The sequence below is a fragment of the Lissotriton vulgaris genome, chromosome 9, assembly GCF_964263255.1.
Source record: "Lissotriton vulgaris chromosome 9, aLisVul1.2, whole genome shotgun sequence".
Taxonomy (NCBI): domain Eukaryota; kingdom Metazoa; phylum Chordata; class Amphibia; order Caudata; family Salamandridae; genus Lissotriton; species Lissotriton vulgaris.
In genome coordinates this window covers 28,277,721-28,293,427 of record NC_141697.1, presented here as the reverse complement: position 1 = coordinate 28,293,427, position 15,707 = coordinate 28,277,721, and the positions used below count along the sequence as shown (strand labels likewise).

At 48.4% G+C, this 15,707-nt stretch overlaps 1 protein-coding gene across 4 annotated transcripts in view; it reads right to left on the bottom strand.

Moving 5' to 3' along the window:
- HEATR5A (HEAT repeat containing 5A) overlaps nucleotides 1-15,707 on the bottom strand; it is a 502,340-nt gene that overhangs the window by 379,586 nt on the left and 107,047 nt on the right. For all 4 annotated transcript variants that reach the window (XM_086936964.1, XM_086936962.1, XM_086936966.1 and 1 more), the window contains exons 12-13: nucleotides 12,520-12,672; nucleotides 11,456-11,555 (exon numbers count right to left, since the gene is read on the bottom strand). In XM_086936964.1, the coding sequence (XP_086793090.1) occupies nucleotides 11,456-11,555; nucleotides 12,520-12,672 (253 nt within the window). The remainder of the gene's footprint in view (nucleotides 1-11,455; nucleotides 11,556-12,519; nucleotides 12,673-15,707) is intronic.

The window sequence follows — 15,707 nt, the reverse complement described above, 5'->3', positions numbered from 1 at the left end:
TCTGTCTTAATTTATTGAAAAACGGCATCTTGTTACTTAGTACTGGATACTCGATACTTGTTACTTACTCTGAACACAGCTAATTACACAAAAACACAGTAATGTACATCAAACAGTCACTCATACCACGACATTAATCACATGAAAACATTTTGAACACATATGACTACCCTTGATACTAGATGTACTGCTAAACAGTACAGATACACTGTTGAGAACAGTGCAAGAACTTGAATGCCTGATGTACTGCTAAACAGTACAGATACACTGTCTAAAACAGTGCAGACCGTGTTTGTGTACCCAAACCCGTCTTTACCGGATACATAATAATGCACCCGTCTAGATGCGTCCCCAGCAATGGTACTCACCGGGAAGCACGGAACAGAAGGCCTCGGAAAACTCGACTGGACTGGACCGGACTGGACTCGACTCGACTCGATACGTGAATACTTCGGAACTGGTGGGCCTCTTGACACCTCGGACCTTGCTTCTTTCGGCTAGGCTCTGGTCGGGATCCTCCGCACTCCTCACCGCCTCGTCTGGGTGCTGATCGCAGTCTCCGTCACCTCCGTAGGCCTGAGGGAGATACAGGAAATCCTGCGGGTACGCGTAATTGTCCGTCTTGACTTATGGCAGGGGGCAAAGGTTGCAACGCACCAACCGGCGCGTGGGGTGGGGGAGGGGTCCCTATTCGGGCGCCAAAATAATGTGGTAAATATTTAATTACCGTCCTAATTTCTATGCAGGTAAGTACTAAGAATAAAATAACTCAATCGGAAAGAAAGACGCAGAGTCCGTGGTGTTAGAGTTCTTAGGGGTTTTATTCCTTAAAAAGGAATGGTTCTTGAACCGGATATCGGGTTCCTGACACCACTGGGGTTCAGGAAGGGATAGAGCAATGCTTTATTGACAATACATAACTTTTATACTCAAATCATATAATGGAAACCAATACAGTAGGCGTAACAGCTGAGAGAAACAAGATAAGAGCACACACGTGTTAGCAATACGTAATCAGAAGGCGTGAACTAGGCGTGAACACAGAGGTGTGTGCTAGAAACGTCACATGAAAGTGTCACAAGTGGGTGGGTACATAGCAGAATGTTTGCAATGTCAGCAGAAATCTGAGATCTGGATGCGTGCGCAGCTGCATGACGTGTGATTGACGTGAAGCTGGAGGGTGCAGGGGACTTGACATTTACACTAGAGGAAAGAGACAGAAGTCTGGCATGTCAGATCAACTCGTTCCTATATCATATCTGATATCTGATGTTTGGGAACCATATTATCTAGAGGGAAAGGTCTCTTGGGCAGAGGCTATTCTATACTGACTGTGAGTGCGTGTATAAGCGTCTACGTGTCTGCATGAGATGCGAGGGGGCATGGGCCTACCATGGTAACAGGAGCTATGAATTACTTGCACGGAGACAGTGAGGCCGGGCCCTTTGCTCTGCAGCTGGAAGGATGTTTACTTGAACTAGTAGGCAGGAATGTATTTTTGAGGAGCAGAGCAGATAATTCGAAGGTTGAATACAGTCTTGGCAGGCAACAGGCTGAGCTAAGCGCCGTTAGCCGCGCAGGGAGTAAGGCAGAGGTCACGGGTACAGAGGCAGGCCCAGGCTGAGGCATTCAGAGTCAGAAGGCAGGAAAAGGCTCGATGGCAGAATTCAGGGCCTACTTCGCCTGGGCTGAAAAACGTGTAAAGTACACCACATAAAGATGTTGGCAAGGCATACTTAGGAACGGAATATTCAACCCGTTCAGGGTGGATCTGAAAGAGGACATGTTAACGTTGGACGCAAATGTATTTGCGTCTTCATAGCTGGCACAGGAGGGAAGTTACATGCACTTTAAGCTCATACATGGAGACGGTGGGGTACACGTTAGGGAACATTTCTTGACCATAAAATTTATATTTCCTCACATCCTTGGCCTTAATGGCCTGCACTAATGCACATTTGAGCAGTCGGCACTCCCCAATATAGTAGGAACCTGGCTTGTAATCTAATATTTCAGTTTTAGTAACAGGGATAGTAAAGTATGCTTTTTGCACCTTACAAGTAGCTGGAGGGCTTGGGTCTGGATTCATTGCAGTTTTCCAAGCAAATGACAGAATGCGGTTTTAGTAGTCTAGCCGAGACAAAATCATGGCAGACCTGAAGTTGGAATGCTTGTCAGATGGCAGAAAATGGAGCATCTTCCTTAAGGGGTGCCAGGGATGTCCAAAGGACACCCTGCAGCACCCCTGAAATGAAAATGTAGACTGATGTTGTATGTGTAACATACAACTTAGAAAAATGCACTAAAGTGCATTTTTCTAAGTTTGCTATTTACCACGAAGTCAGACTTCGCGGTAAATAGCGGCCAAAAATTGTGAATTCGCAATTCTGAAATGGTTCATGAATTGCATTTAAGGAATCTCAAATAGAGATTCCTTAAATGCAATTTCTCGCAATATAGGTATTTAGCATTTTGCGATTTTTGCATTTGGGATGATGAATCCCAAATGCAAAAATTGTGCTCGCAAAGGGCCGGATTCTCAGAATCCGGCCCTTTGCGAGCCGGATTTCCTTTCATGAATCTGGCTGTATGTTCCATGCATGATTGTCCATCCAATGCAGGTTCGATTTATCTTAGATCTCATGTCTTCTTATAGACCCAGTCGATCTCTGTGCTGAAGTAATCTTGACCTCGCTTTGGCACCCACAATCAAAAGATCTCGGCAAGGAGGCCGAGCCTTCTATTTTTTTTTTTCTCAAAATATTTTATTAGTTTTTTATAAACAGATCCATTAGCATTTCTGTCACAGGGTTAGCCAAACGTAGTATGTATTGCAGTGATGACAGGTACTTGAGACATTCCGGCCCCCTCCTCCCCTCTCGGGAGGGGGGGTGGGGTGGGGGGGGGGGGGGTGTAGGAAGGTACCTCCTGACTATGGTTGCCCCCAACTTTTTGCCCTGTGTTTTAGCTGGTTTTTGACATAGTCGACCTGGGGCCCTGCCAATCAGGACCCCAGGCCTACTGCTCTCTCTGTAAAATGGATTCTATGTACCCTAGGTACATTTCCAATTGGTACTGGGCCACCTTATCAGACCCTGTAACTCAGGGCATAGGTGTACCCAGGGCTGCCAGGGGCTGCAGCATGTATTATGCCACCCCTGGCTGGCCTCCTAAATTTGACACAACTGGCTGCATGACAGCTGGGGCAAAGTCGTGTAATCACCCTTTGCTGTAGGTGTAGTATACCTATACCGAACCCTAAAATGGACACACAGATTCCTATCAGTCACTCCTATGGCAGGCCTTGACAATCCTGAAGGCAGAGTGCTTGGAATCGTGTGAGATGGTGCTCTGGCATGAGCCGAGCCTGTCTGCAGCTTGCGGAACCAAGTCCTAATAGCTGTTCCATGATATCGCATACCATATACTCTTAAGTGCATTATAATCCTCGCGGTTAAATGCTATCTTTGGTATTGCTTTATCAAAACATGTCGAGTAAGGTGTCATACGAATTGGAATACTAACCCCTTGCCAATTCTGGCGACGGGTTAGCATTCCACCCTTCTAGAGGGACACGACATGTATGCAACTGTGAACCCCGGTTAAAGTTAAACGAAGCCTCAGCTACACAAAATGGATGCTGCCACCACAGACACGAGTCTGACCCCCTGCAGCTGGGAGTCCTTCCAGCGAGGGGAGCCTGGACAAAGGGTTTCCTGTCAGGGGCGGTGCTAGCACCGTCCCAGACATGGTTTTGTGTATCCTGGGTAGGCAGGGCTTTTCAGGAAGGTGACTGCTGAGTGGCACCCCGGTACTCACTACGCATAGGCCGGTCAGAACCAGTTCCAGGGGCACACCAGCCCCTGGCCTGGGGAAAGTCCGGCATGGCAGAGGGGTGTAACCACCCCCCTCCTAGTCCCACCCATAGGCAGGACCTAGTCACCGGGTCAGCCCCCTTTTTTAGTATAAAGATGGGAGCGGGCCCCCTGTTCAAATTAGATCATCTTTGGAATCAAGACCCGACTTTCTGCGAAAGGCATCAAGATTTCCTTCTTCAAGATTCTCCCTTGTGGCTAAGGAGTAGTCACCCTGCATCCGCAGGCACCATCCTAAGAACACTGCGGTCTGCTGCAAGTCCTTCTTCACGAATCCGACGACCCAGCTCGACGAGACCCGGCTTCCCTGGCACCTCTGACCTCTACTCACCTCTACAGCAAAGCTGAGAACCGTGAGTGCGACGAGACCTCGAGGGACCGACGATCGCCAAGACTGCACGACTTCTTTGCAACAAGCCCACCGTGTGCTCCACTGGTGAGTGCTTTGGGGTCCGAGAAGCCCCAACCCTGAGCAGCTCCAGCACCGAAGATCAGCCCTCCAGCATCTCCACGATCTGCGTGGGGCCCTTCTGCTTTTGCGTGCTCACCGCGCTGTGTGGCTACTAGCCGGCTGGCTTGTGGCCTTCTTCACGACGCCCGACGACATCACTGCTGCTGGTCTGGTTGCTCCAGACTGGCCCTTGCTTCCTTCTTCAAGAGAGGCACCCCGGACCCTCCTGGTCCACTCCAGACGCCATTTTGAGTCCACCGCGTGGGCTTGAATTTGCCAAGGCTTTGTTGCCCAATCCTGGGTCCAGCGACGCCGACAGCTTCATCCATCGTGGGACAGCTCGCTCCTCCATCCTGGTCGCCGACAACGCTTCCTGGTCCGTGAGATCTTCGAGTCAAGCGTCACCCACTCACCTAGTCGAGGTGGCTACCATCCGGTGCCCTCCTGGTGCCCACTGACTACTGGCTAGTAGTCTCGAACTTGGTCCCCTCTGCTTTCAGGTGTCATCTTCCTTCGATCCAGGCTTGGATCCATCGAACTTTCTTCACTGGTCGCGTGCCAACAACTTCTTTCTTCCAGGCTCCTGGTCCGTCTACGAGGATTCCCGACGTCTTTTGAGACCTATGCAGCTGCAGACCCTGGGCTAGGTAACTTCGGCATTTCGGTGCCCCAGCATAGCCTCACTATCCAAGGGTCAGGATCTACTTTCGTTTTCCTCCTACCAGGTCGGATTCGCCAGAGAACACTAACTTTGTCATTACTAGCTACCATAGACTTTGTCCCGCATCACGCGTGAGAGTGCACACTCTGCACCCGAGTCCCCTAGGCCTCCTAGAAGTAATCTGAAGATTCTATAGTCAAGTCCTAGCGATTCCTAAGCCTATTAGTACTGTACTTACCTGCTAGTAATTTCGCATTCCACTTTCAGAGTATATGGTTTTCCGTGCCCCTCGGGCATTTGTATATACTGTGCTAACTTAAGTCTTTTCGTAAGAGTTTTGGTTTGTGCTTAGTACCCTGTCCTCATAAAGAGTACAGGGCTGTTGTGATTCTTAATAAATATCTTGTTTATTTTCATAACACTTGTGTGGTGTCCTTTCACTTGGTATTCAAGGGGTATATGTGTGGTAAACAGCTGGCTTAACACGCCCTCTCGAGTCTTTAGCCTTAGACTGCTCGTATCCATGCTACTAGGATAGCTGGGCTATAAGGTTGACTTACAACCAATCATCAATAAGGGTTGCTGGACTGATACATAGTGTTCACTAGAATAGTGAGCACTGCATATCAGGCTACCTTCTCACAGGGGGGATATAAGGAATAAGAATAAAAGTAAAAGGCACAAATGAGAGAACATCACGAGTGCCAGAATTGCATACACTGTGATCAATCAACCAATCAAAACGATGTATGTACCATGAAAGGAAAAGAATGCTAATGACATGAGTAATAATCAATTCTGAAAGGAAAGGCGCGTCACTGGGCTCCAGAGGGCAGCGTTCCTAGAGAGGGGGGGGGGAGCTGAGACAGGCAGCAGGCTGGTGGAACGACACATTCCTAAAATAGCTGAAATGTGAAGGGGAAAAAAGGGGTGAGGTACAAAACTACTAATGACGTGGGATCTTCGAAAGAACGATTTTCAAAAAAACGTGCACATTGGGAATTGTAAAAAAAAACTAGTTCTTGTAATAACCTCGCCTAACTCATTGTGTGGCGAGGATACTCGGACAGAGTCCTTCATATTTCCTAATTGAAAATTGAGCAAGTCTCGTGAGTATTTACCGCATGCAGAGAGGCGTCGCATGCGTTATTTACCCGCACCGAATTTTAAAGTTTTGCCTCCGAAGAATTTTTCGTCGACATTTCCGAAGATTTGATAGAGAACCCAGTACCAGCTTAGATTGGTTCTTAAGTGCCTGAACACATATTTGCCGTAAAGAACATTCTACTTAAACACTCTATATAGCTATATATTTATTAATAGAATAGAATGAGCCTTTCTCCTGAACGATTAATACTCACCAAAGGGGTTTTCGCATGTGTTTGAATACCGAAATCAAAGGGCGATGGCAGGTAGTCCGTCAAGAACTCAAAAAGCCCCCTCCACGTGCCTGAACTTTGCCATAGATTAATTAGGAGCATAGGTGGTTGGGTTTACAAACAGTGCAAGAAAGTAGGGGGAACTTCTGCAACGGGGAGAAGTTAGTTATTCATGGAGCCAGAATTACAAAATGATGGTTTCAAATTAGACAAAGCAGCTCCGCATCACATGAATAATTCTGAAGGTAAGCTTGGGCAATCCTGGCGCTGCTGTAGCTGCAGAAATAATTGCACGTTCCGGTTTACGCTTCTACCGGTCTACCGGTGAGTTTGGGGGGGGGAGTTTGGGGGGGGGGGGGGGGGGGGGGGGGAGATGTGTGTGCGTGCGTCTGTCTGTGTGTGTGTTGTGTGTGCCTGCGTGTGTGCCTGCCTATGCCTGCGTGTGTGCCTGCCTATGCCTGCGTGTGCCTGCCTGCGTGTGCATGTGTTGTGAACAGCCGGCCGGGATCGGAGCGCGTGGCCTGATCCGATAACATTGACAATGGGCGATACGCAGCCGTATCCATACCTTCCCGGGCCGGTTTTAGCAGTGGAATAAAGAGTGCCTCTCGCATCGACATCAGCAGTTGGCCCAACTCTCCGGCTTCACTATAAACCTCCAACAGTTTTGGTGCCAGTAAGTCTATATACTGCGAGTAAAACTCTATTGGCAATCAGTCTACCCCTGGGGTCATTACGTGCCATATGTTTGACTGCACTCCGAACCTCCTCGACCGTTATATCTCTTCCTAGGTGCTTCGTCTGTTCCTCCTCCAGATGTGGCAATGGAAGACTTCCCAAAAAGGAGTAGATATCCTCCCCTCCTGCCTCCAACCTACAGCGTCTCATAGTACTCCTGAAACAGAGTCATAATCTCTCTCTGCGCCCTTATCCCCCATGCCAGAATCGGAGAACCCCTCAGATTCGGGTTAGCCAGCCTTGCCAACAGCGTGCCTGTTTTATCCCCTTCCACATGGGTCTTCTCGACATAACTCCCATAATCAAAACAGCATAATCTTTCGACTTCCTTGGCCACTGCTTCCTTAGCTTCCTCCACTTCTGATTGCACTTCTGGCCGTTCGGGTCTCGCCCGTTCTGCCGACTGTAATCTAAGTTCTGCTCTGTCTACGTCCTGCAACAGGACCCTCCGCACCCCAGCTCATTTGCTAATACAGAGTCCCCTTACCACCACCTTATATGCATCCCACTCCAGTGCTCTGGTAGAAGCCGTGAGTGCATTTTCAGTAAAATAGTGCATTATCCCTTCCCCTATTTCTCTCGGGAACACTGGGTCCTCTAGTGTTTCAGGACTCAGTCTCCAAGTTGGGATGTCAGACCTCTTCCTCGTCCAGTGCATAGTGACCAACAACGGGTTGTGGTCAGATAGTGTCCTAGTAAGGTACTCTGAGTGGGTTATGGCGGACACTACCGTCTTGGAGCATAATATTGAGTCCAGCCGAACATGAAGTTTGTGTAGGGCTGAAAAATAGGAGTAATCCCTGTCTTGCGGATGGTGCGACCTCCACACATCCACCAGGTGCCATCTGGTCTGCTAATCCGACCTATATTTGGATAGCCTGTGTACAGGGGAATCCAGCAAGGGAGGGTGTGACCTATCTCAAGAGGGATCTGCTATTGAGTTAAAGTTTCCCCCCAGCACTATCGGGCCTGCCAAATAATGCGCCAATGCGCCACACATCCGATCTAGGAAGCTCGCCTGGTCCACATTCGGTGCGTAAATACTATAGAACGCTACATCCCTGCCATATGAACGCCCTTGAACCGCCACCTCTTCCAGATTCTATCGTCTGCCTAGTCACCTGAAATGGAACCCCCGCCCTGATCCAGACCAGTGCCCCCTCGCAAATGTTGAATATGAGGTACTGAAAACCTGCCGTCTCCATCTACGCTGCAATGCCAGTCCCTCTGCTTTAGTAAGGTGCGTTTCTTGAAGCAATGCTACATGTTACCTCTCCTAACTAAATATGCATGGACATCAGAAAAATGCCTATGCACACACAAATAGTGAAAAAAACACATTGGTGAAAAAATTAGGTAAACATAATTAAACTGAGTCCAACACAACATAAGAAATCCGAAATAACAAGCGTTTGATGTTTTTTGTGTCGTGAATATTTTATTGGTTCCACAACCAGCCAACACGTGTTTCGTCGCGTTGGAACAATTCTCACGCGACTCCTCAGGGCTGAAGCGTGCGTATAAGAGATTGAAAGGTCGCTCCACCGGTGATAATTCCGCCCCGGCAGGGCACTTGACCAGATCAGGTTGTATTAATAGTTGTAGATATCATCATAGTTAATGTGGTTCAGAGTTAATGACTGTTGTCTAAAAGTAGATGCAGCAAAAAGGCGACACGAGTATGGATCGCTCAGTTCTGGCGTAGCAAAAGGAGGTCCACACTTTGGAACAAGACGACCCGGGAGACAGGACTGCTGTTCACGCTCACTTATCACCTTATATCGCACTGCGAGTGATGCCCTCCAGTGTCTGAGCACGGCTACTCCCGGGCTTTGTCCTTTGGATTTCGCACTAGAAGTGCGACAAATCCCCTAATTGTTCTTATCCAGCGCATACCTTGAAGGATTACCGCCTGAGGTTATAATAACCTTTGGCTACGGCAGAACTGAGCGATCCATACTCGTGTCGCCTTTTTGCTGCATCTACTTTTAGACAACAGTCATTAACTCTAATTCACTCTGAACCACATTAACTATGATGATATCTACAACTATTAATACAACCTGATCTGGTCAAGTGCCCCGCCGGGGCGGAATTATCACTGGTGGAGCGACCTTTTAATCTCTTATACGCACGCTTCAGCCCTGAGGAGTCGCGTGAGTATTGTTCCAACGCGACGAAACACGTGTCGGCTGGTTGTGGAACCAATAAAATATTCAGGACACAAAAAACATCAAACACTTGTTAATTCGGATTTCTTATGTTGTCTTGGACTCAGTTTAATTATGTTTACCTAATTTTTTCACCAATGTGTGTTTCACTGTTTGTGTGTGCATAGGCATTTTTCTGATTTACATTGTTGCATGTCAGTTTCTTCTGATATTCTTTTTGAGTGGTTAAAGGGTGTGTTGACTCGCCAGTTGCACCACCTCCAAGATTTCCATTCCCACACTAATTGCGCACACTCCTGGCAGAGCGCCCTTAATTATACTCTGTGCTTCAAAAACCCTGATCTAGCCATTGGTTAAATATACATGGACCTTGTGGCGCCTTGTCATCGTGTGTAGTCCCCGTACATTCCATGTGATGCAACGCAAATGAGGTACTGCCCTCATCGCCATACCACAATCGATCCTCCCCTCCTTGCAAAAAGCTGGCCAGAGAACAACCATCAAGATTTATATTGGAAAAGAGACTCATTTCAATTCACCCATGGGTTTCTGGTCAAACAAATCCTACATTCAGTTTCCAAGACAGGCTGTATTTCTCCCTTCCTACTTCTCAGGACCAAATGCCTGTTATTCTGTCTGGTGTTATAATTGTGAAAATTCAGTGGAAATAAAGGTTTTGCTTGGAAAGACAGATCTACATCTGGCACAGTGTTCAAAGCCACTCTGGAAAGAGCACCTTGGGCAACTGGCATTCAAGGAGGTCCAGATGTCTTGGCACCGAACCAATGGCCTCTAACTAATAATGAACCCATGAACAGAAATAATGCCTTCATCACAGAAGCCCCAACCTTACAACTATGTGTTTTTATACAAAAAAATTAGGATATGCCTAATTGAGTGTTCTCCTAAAATGGACTAGGAGCGCCCATAAGATGAGACAGAGTCTCCCCCCCCCCCCCCCCCATGCCAATTGTACATTATGAATGGTACCAAACCACACTTGCAAATGAAATGCTGGACAATAATTATCAAAACAATAGCAGTAACATCACTGGTATATGGACAGGAGCCAGAACCTTAAGTGAACTCAATGCAAATTGGGATGGAATCACGTGCAGGGGAGCTTTACTACAGCCCACGACAGCAGAAGTTACCACTCAAGTGAGATGGCGGGAAAAGCAAAACACCAAAGTAAGAGACACTCCTCTAGCTGCTAACCTCAACTCAAGGACTGAACCCTCAAGTTAAAGAGATCTGCACCTTCTCCAACCAAGAGCTCTGGCCCAGGATGAAGGCGAAGAGCTCAAAGTAGCAAGTTTGACATTTTAATGGTAAACAAAAATAACATACCCCTAGATAAAACTACTGACCAATTATAAAAAAGGTACCCACGAGGTTTCACAGTTTGTTAAATTAGACCGTTACAAATAGGCGTCCGTTCCGTGACTTCGCATGCATTTTCCAATCTTGGATAATGTTTTTAATTATTAATTATTTATTCCTGTCTGTACCTAAATCAACTTGATTTACAGAACACCACCAAACGCTGGATGCAGCACTGGGATCAATGGGAAGAAAAAAGTAAGCAAATAAAGTTAAATAAATAAGGATAGATCCTTACAAAACCTCTAGCACTTAAATGAAGAATCAATATCCTGCAATGTTCTCAGGAGCCCCCTTTAACCAGGCAGCCATTTCACAATCCGCAAGACTATTCTGTATCATCCCTCCTTTTGAAGAGGGACAATGTACATAAGCAGCACTTTGTCAAAATCCTACGGTTCTTAACTCCACTGCAAGCTCGCAGCCTTCCGATTACTGTCACCTGGGGATTTAAAAACGCACTTAAGGTGCAAGTCTCACCCAAGAGATCAAACGGGGAATTCTCAAGACCTCTAGAGAGTAAAAGCGAACTGACACCCGGTTGCCCATTTACTTTTGTGAAGCCCGAGGTCTTCCTATTTCTCTGTTGGTCAGTGTACAGAGTGGGTCAGCTATATTAAATAACTTTTCTTAATCAGACCATCGGACTGATATATTGCCTCATGGTTCATATTTTCCCTCTTGAAAGACTTTCAATGCCTCCTTTGCATCCATCCAAGCAAGGACAAAAGAGGCCAAGAGTCGAAATCAACAAGGGACATGTAGACAGGCATATAACTTCATGACCCAGAACTTACTGTGTTAGTATATCAATGGCAGAGGGCAGGGGAGGTAACAGTTTCTGGAGCACATTGTCATTAAGAAGATCTCCACAGTAGAGCAGGAAGCTTCTGATTGCTGAAAACAAATGGAAACCTGTTTAGAAGAGCAGCAAGGGAGGCGGAGGGTTTAACTTTGGGGCAGCATTTCAAGTGAAGAGAACTGAGAGACTGACGCAAAGCACAAGTTAATTCCATGGAAAGTCTCAAACACTCACAGTAAATTGCACTGACGATATTTCTGACTTGTGACACCTTATTTTAACCTAGAAATCATTTACAGGTCCTTCAATAAGTCTTGTTTTAGCAAATAAAGCAGCCAAATAAAACAAAACCCTACCACCACAGGTAATTATTAACATTAAATACATCTATTTTTACAAATACCCGTATTTAAGAACATCTTATCCTGTTGTTTAACACCCCATGCTGTTGATCTGCTCCGCTCTTGCCCTGGAACTCATGAAGGACACTATGTAAAGACACTTTAAAAGAAGAAGAATTTTTCTGTATTTTTCCACTTTGAAAAATAAATACAGACAGGGAAACAAATTGTTTTCTATATGTATTAATCTGTAAAAATCAGTAAAAAGGGAAATCTGGGATCCTTTGTCTTAATATTTCCTCTAACCATCCACTATTGCTCATCTTCGACTGCTCTTGCCAACTGAGAAGGGACTGGGGATGTGGGGGTCACTCTCAGGGTCCCTATGACTCTCTTTGACTCTCTTTGAGCAGGACTTTCTCCTCCACTTCTGCCTCATCTCGCTCAAACTCACAGAAAGGGGGATCCCGTGCCAGTCCCCCGTCTTTCACTACTGGCTGAACCCCTACTTAGCCCAAAAAAGGATGTCTCTTACCCCCGGCTCATCTCCTACCTGCTCATGACAAAGGAGATCCATTAGTACTGACTGAGCCTCATCTATTTAGGAGTGGTTTTCCATTTCTTCATTTCAGTCGTCAATCAGATGATAAGGATTGTATGCAACTGACATACCAATATAGAATGAACACCAACATAGAGAGTCACCCCCGACACTCACCACAAAGCGCTCCAGCACGCCCTTCCAGCGTCACCTGCCAGGTAAAGGAGTCTCCACGGCTTCTCTCGGTCTCCAGGTCCTTGGCAGACTGTGGAAAGACGCACCGCCAAAGAAGCAGCACCCTCCCGAGATGGTGCTGAACCACAGGAGAACCTGTAACATTGCATGGAAATGGTAAGTCTGTTAGACACATTTAGCCATAAATTGTACAATCTAAGTGCAGCGAGACGTCAGAAGCTACACAGTATTCAGACAAGAGTCTTCAACAATAAACGAGAACTTCAGCAACCACAGCTGGTCCAGGCACTAGCACCTGATCACTGGCCACTTCTGACAGTCAAATGTTTAAGGACTGAAGGACCAGCAGGCCTTCAACCAGCGTCTTCTGTTAACTACAAAATGGCACCTGGTTGGTCCCTGTGATGCACAGTGAACAAATGAATGTTGGAACGCACTGAACACAGACCAACTGCCAGAATTCCGGATTAATTCAAGCATTTTAATCTATCACATGTTGTCTCTCCAAAACACAAACAGAGCAGGTTCACAGTGGGTCAATTTCTCAATGAAAAGTTGATTAAACCAACAATAGATGCAGCTAACTAATAGAGCAAGGTTCAGCTAAAATCAAGTGCAGCTATTAGATCCATGGACCGAAGTGTGGAAGTCATGTCTGTGGAACCTGGCAGGTCCTCCATCTGTGGGATCCAAACGGTCAACATCAGTGTTTTCCAGACCTCTAAATCACACGTGTGTGCCTGAGAGCATAAATCCGCTTGGCCCAAGGGCTTCAACCAGCCAGTTCTCAATTTTAAAAGGATAGAAGCATCAACCTTCAGGGTTATGAGTAATCCAAGAGCTTGTATCACACCAACTGGGTGACCCCCAGAGCTTCAAATGTCTATGGTCCCAGAGTGCAAGATGGATGGTACCCAGTGTGTCAGCCAATCAGGCCCCAGGTTGTCAACTGGGTGGGCTCTGCAGCCTCGTACAACCAATGTCAGCTGATGTTGCGGGAGATCACCGGACAGGGCCAAAAAATTCAACTGCAAACCCCAGATCATAAGCAAGTCAGGGCCACCTGTGTCAGGAACCTGGAACCACCAAAAGCCTCATGGAAAGGAGTCAGAATCCTATAGTCGCAGTCACCCAGCGAAGACCCTTGAATTGCAAGAGAATAGGGGCCCTGGATCGCCAAAGGGCTGGGGGGCCCTGGATCGCCAAAGGGCTGGGGGGCCCTGGATCGCCAAAGGGCTGGGGGCCTTAGAGCCCTAAAGGGCTGGGGGCCTTAGAGCCCTAAAGGGCTAGGGGCCTTAGAGCCCTAAAGGGCTAGGGGCCTTAGAGCCCTAAAGGGCTAGGGGCCTTAGAGCCCTAAAGGGCTAGGGGCCTTAGAGCCCTAAAGGGCTAGGGGCCTTAGAGCCCTAAAGGGCTAGAGGCCTTAGAGCCCTAAAGGGCTAGGGGCCTTAGAGCCCTAAAGGGCTAGGGGCCTTAGAGCCCTAAAGGGCTAGGGGCCTTAGAGCCCTAAAGGGCTAGGGGCCTTAGAGCCCTAAAGGGCTAGGGGCCTTAGAGCCCTAAAGGGCTGGGGGCCTTAGAGCCCTAAAGGGCTAGGGGCCTTAGAGCCCTAAAGGGCTAGGGGCCTTAGAGCCCTAAAGGGCTAGGGGCCTTAGAGCCCTAAAGGGCTAGGGGCCTTAGAGCCCTAAAGGGCTAGGGGCCTTAGAGCCCTAAAGGGCTAGGGGCCTTAGAGCCCTAAAGGGCTAGGGGCCTTAGAGCCCTAAAGGGCTAGGGGCCTTAGAGCCCTAAAGGGCTAGGGGCCTTAGAGCCCTAAAGGGCTAGGGGCCTTAGAGCCCTAAAGGGCTAGGGGCCTTAGAGCCCTAAAGGGCTAGGGGCCTTAGAGCCCTAAAGGGCTAGGGGCCTTAGAGCCATAAAGGGCTAGGGGCCTTAGAGCCATAAAGGGCTAGGGGCCTTAGAGCCATAAAGGGCTAGGGGCCTTAGAGCCATAAAGGGCTAGGGGCCTTAGAGCCATAAAGGGCTAGGGGCCTTAGAGCCATAAAGGGCTAGGGGCCTTAGAGCCCTAAAGGGCTAGGGGCCTGTAACGGGGTGTACAGGAAGATTGCAGACTTTACACATGTATCTCAGTCTATACGTGCATGTCCCCCACTAGCCGGAAGCCCTACCGAGGGGAGGCTCGACCTAACGCTTGTCCCCCCCCCCCCCCCCCCCCCCCTCTATCTCTTTCCTCATCGCAGGACCCGGGCACAAGCTTGAGTGAAGCGGACGCCATGGACTGGCCCTTTAATTCCGGAGAAGACGTAGAATGGGATGAGCCAAGTTATCAGAGCTGTCCGTCAAAAGGAAAGCCCGCCGATTCACAGGTGTGCTTGTTCACCTGGAGGTCGGAGGAGAGGAGTGTGCAGAGAGGAGATTGGCGTACGGAGAAAGCAGAGGACGTAACGACAAACACCGGAGGAGAAAGCGGGAAACGACGAAGGAGGAACCGAGTCCCAGTGGAGGATTGTGAGAGAAGGAGCTCGGCGTCGGACGGCAGACCCACCTCGGCCAGAGGAGACGAGACCCCGAACAGAAGCAGACTCAGCGCCTGCAACGGACGGAGGAAAGCCAGGAGGCCACCGTTCCTACGAGCCGCCCAGCCACTCACCCAGGGGAGGTGCGTGGCTCAGCCAGGTGCGTGACCGGTTACGGGGCTGGGTGGGAGGTAACCGTACCTTAAGTACAACTCCTCGGGACACCTGAATTCCCGGTACCCTTTCCTGTGCACTTACCCTTACCCCATCTCACGTTAGTGTACTGAATGTAGAGCACCGGTGTAAAGTCCCTCACTTCCTTCCCCTATAAGAACTTTAGCGGACAGACGCCTGATACTTTCCTTCTCTTCTCGTTTTGGTTGGCTGGAGAGCTACTCCGCACGCCGGGACGGACTCCGAAGAGGAAGACCCTCCCCCCAGAGGACCGGAAAGGGACTCGGAAGTCGGAGAACGTCCACCATCGGAGAAGAAGCCGAAGCCGATCACCCCGGAGACAACCTAGCCAAAAAAGTTGTACAGATCAACTGTTTGCCTCAATAAAACCACAGTTACCCCGAGTACGGCTCTTGGACATATCTCCTGCGCAGCTTCCCGCCAAAAGCATAACAGGGCCTTAGAGCCCTAAAGGGCTGGGGGCCTTAGAGC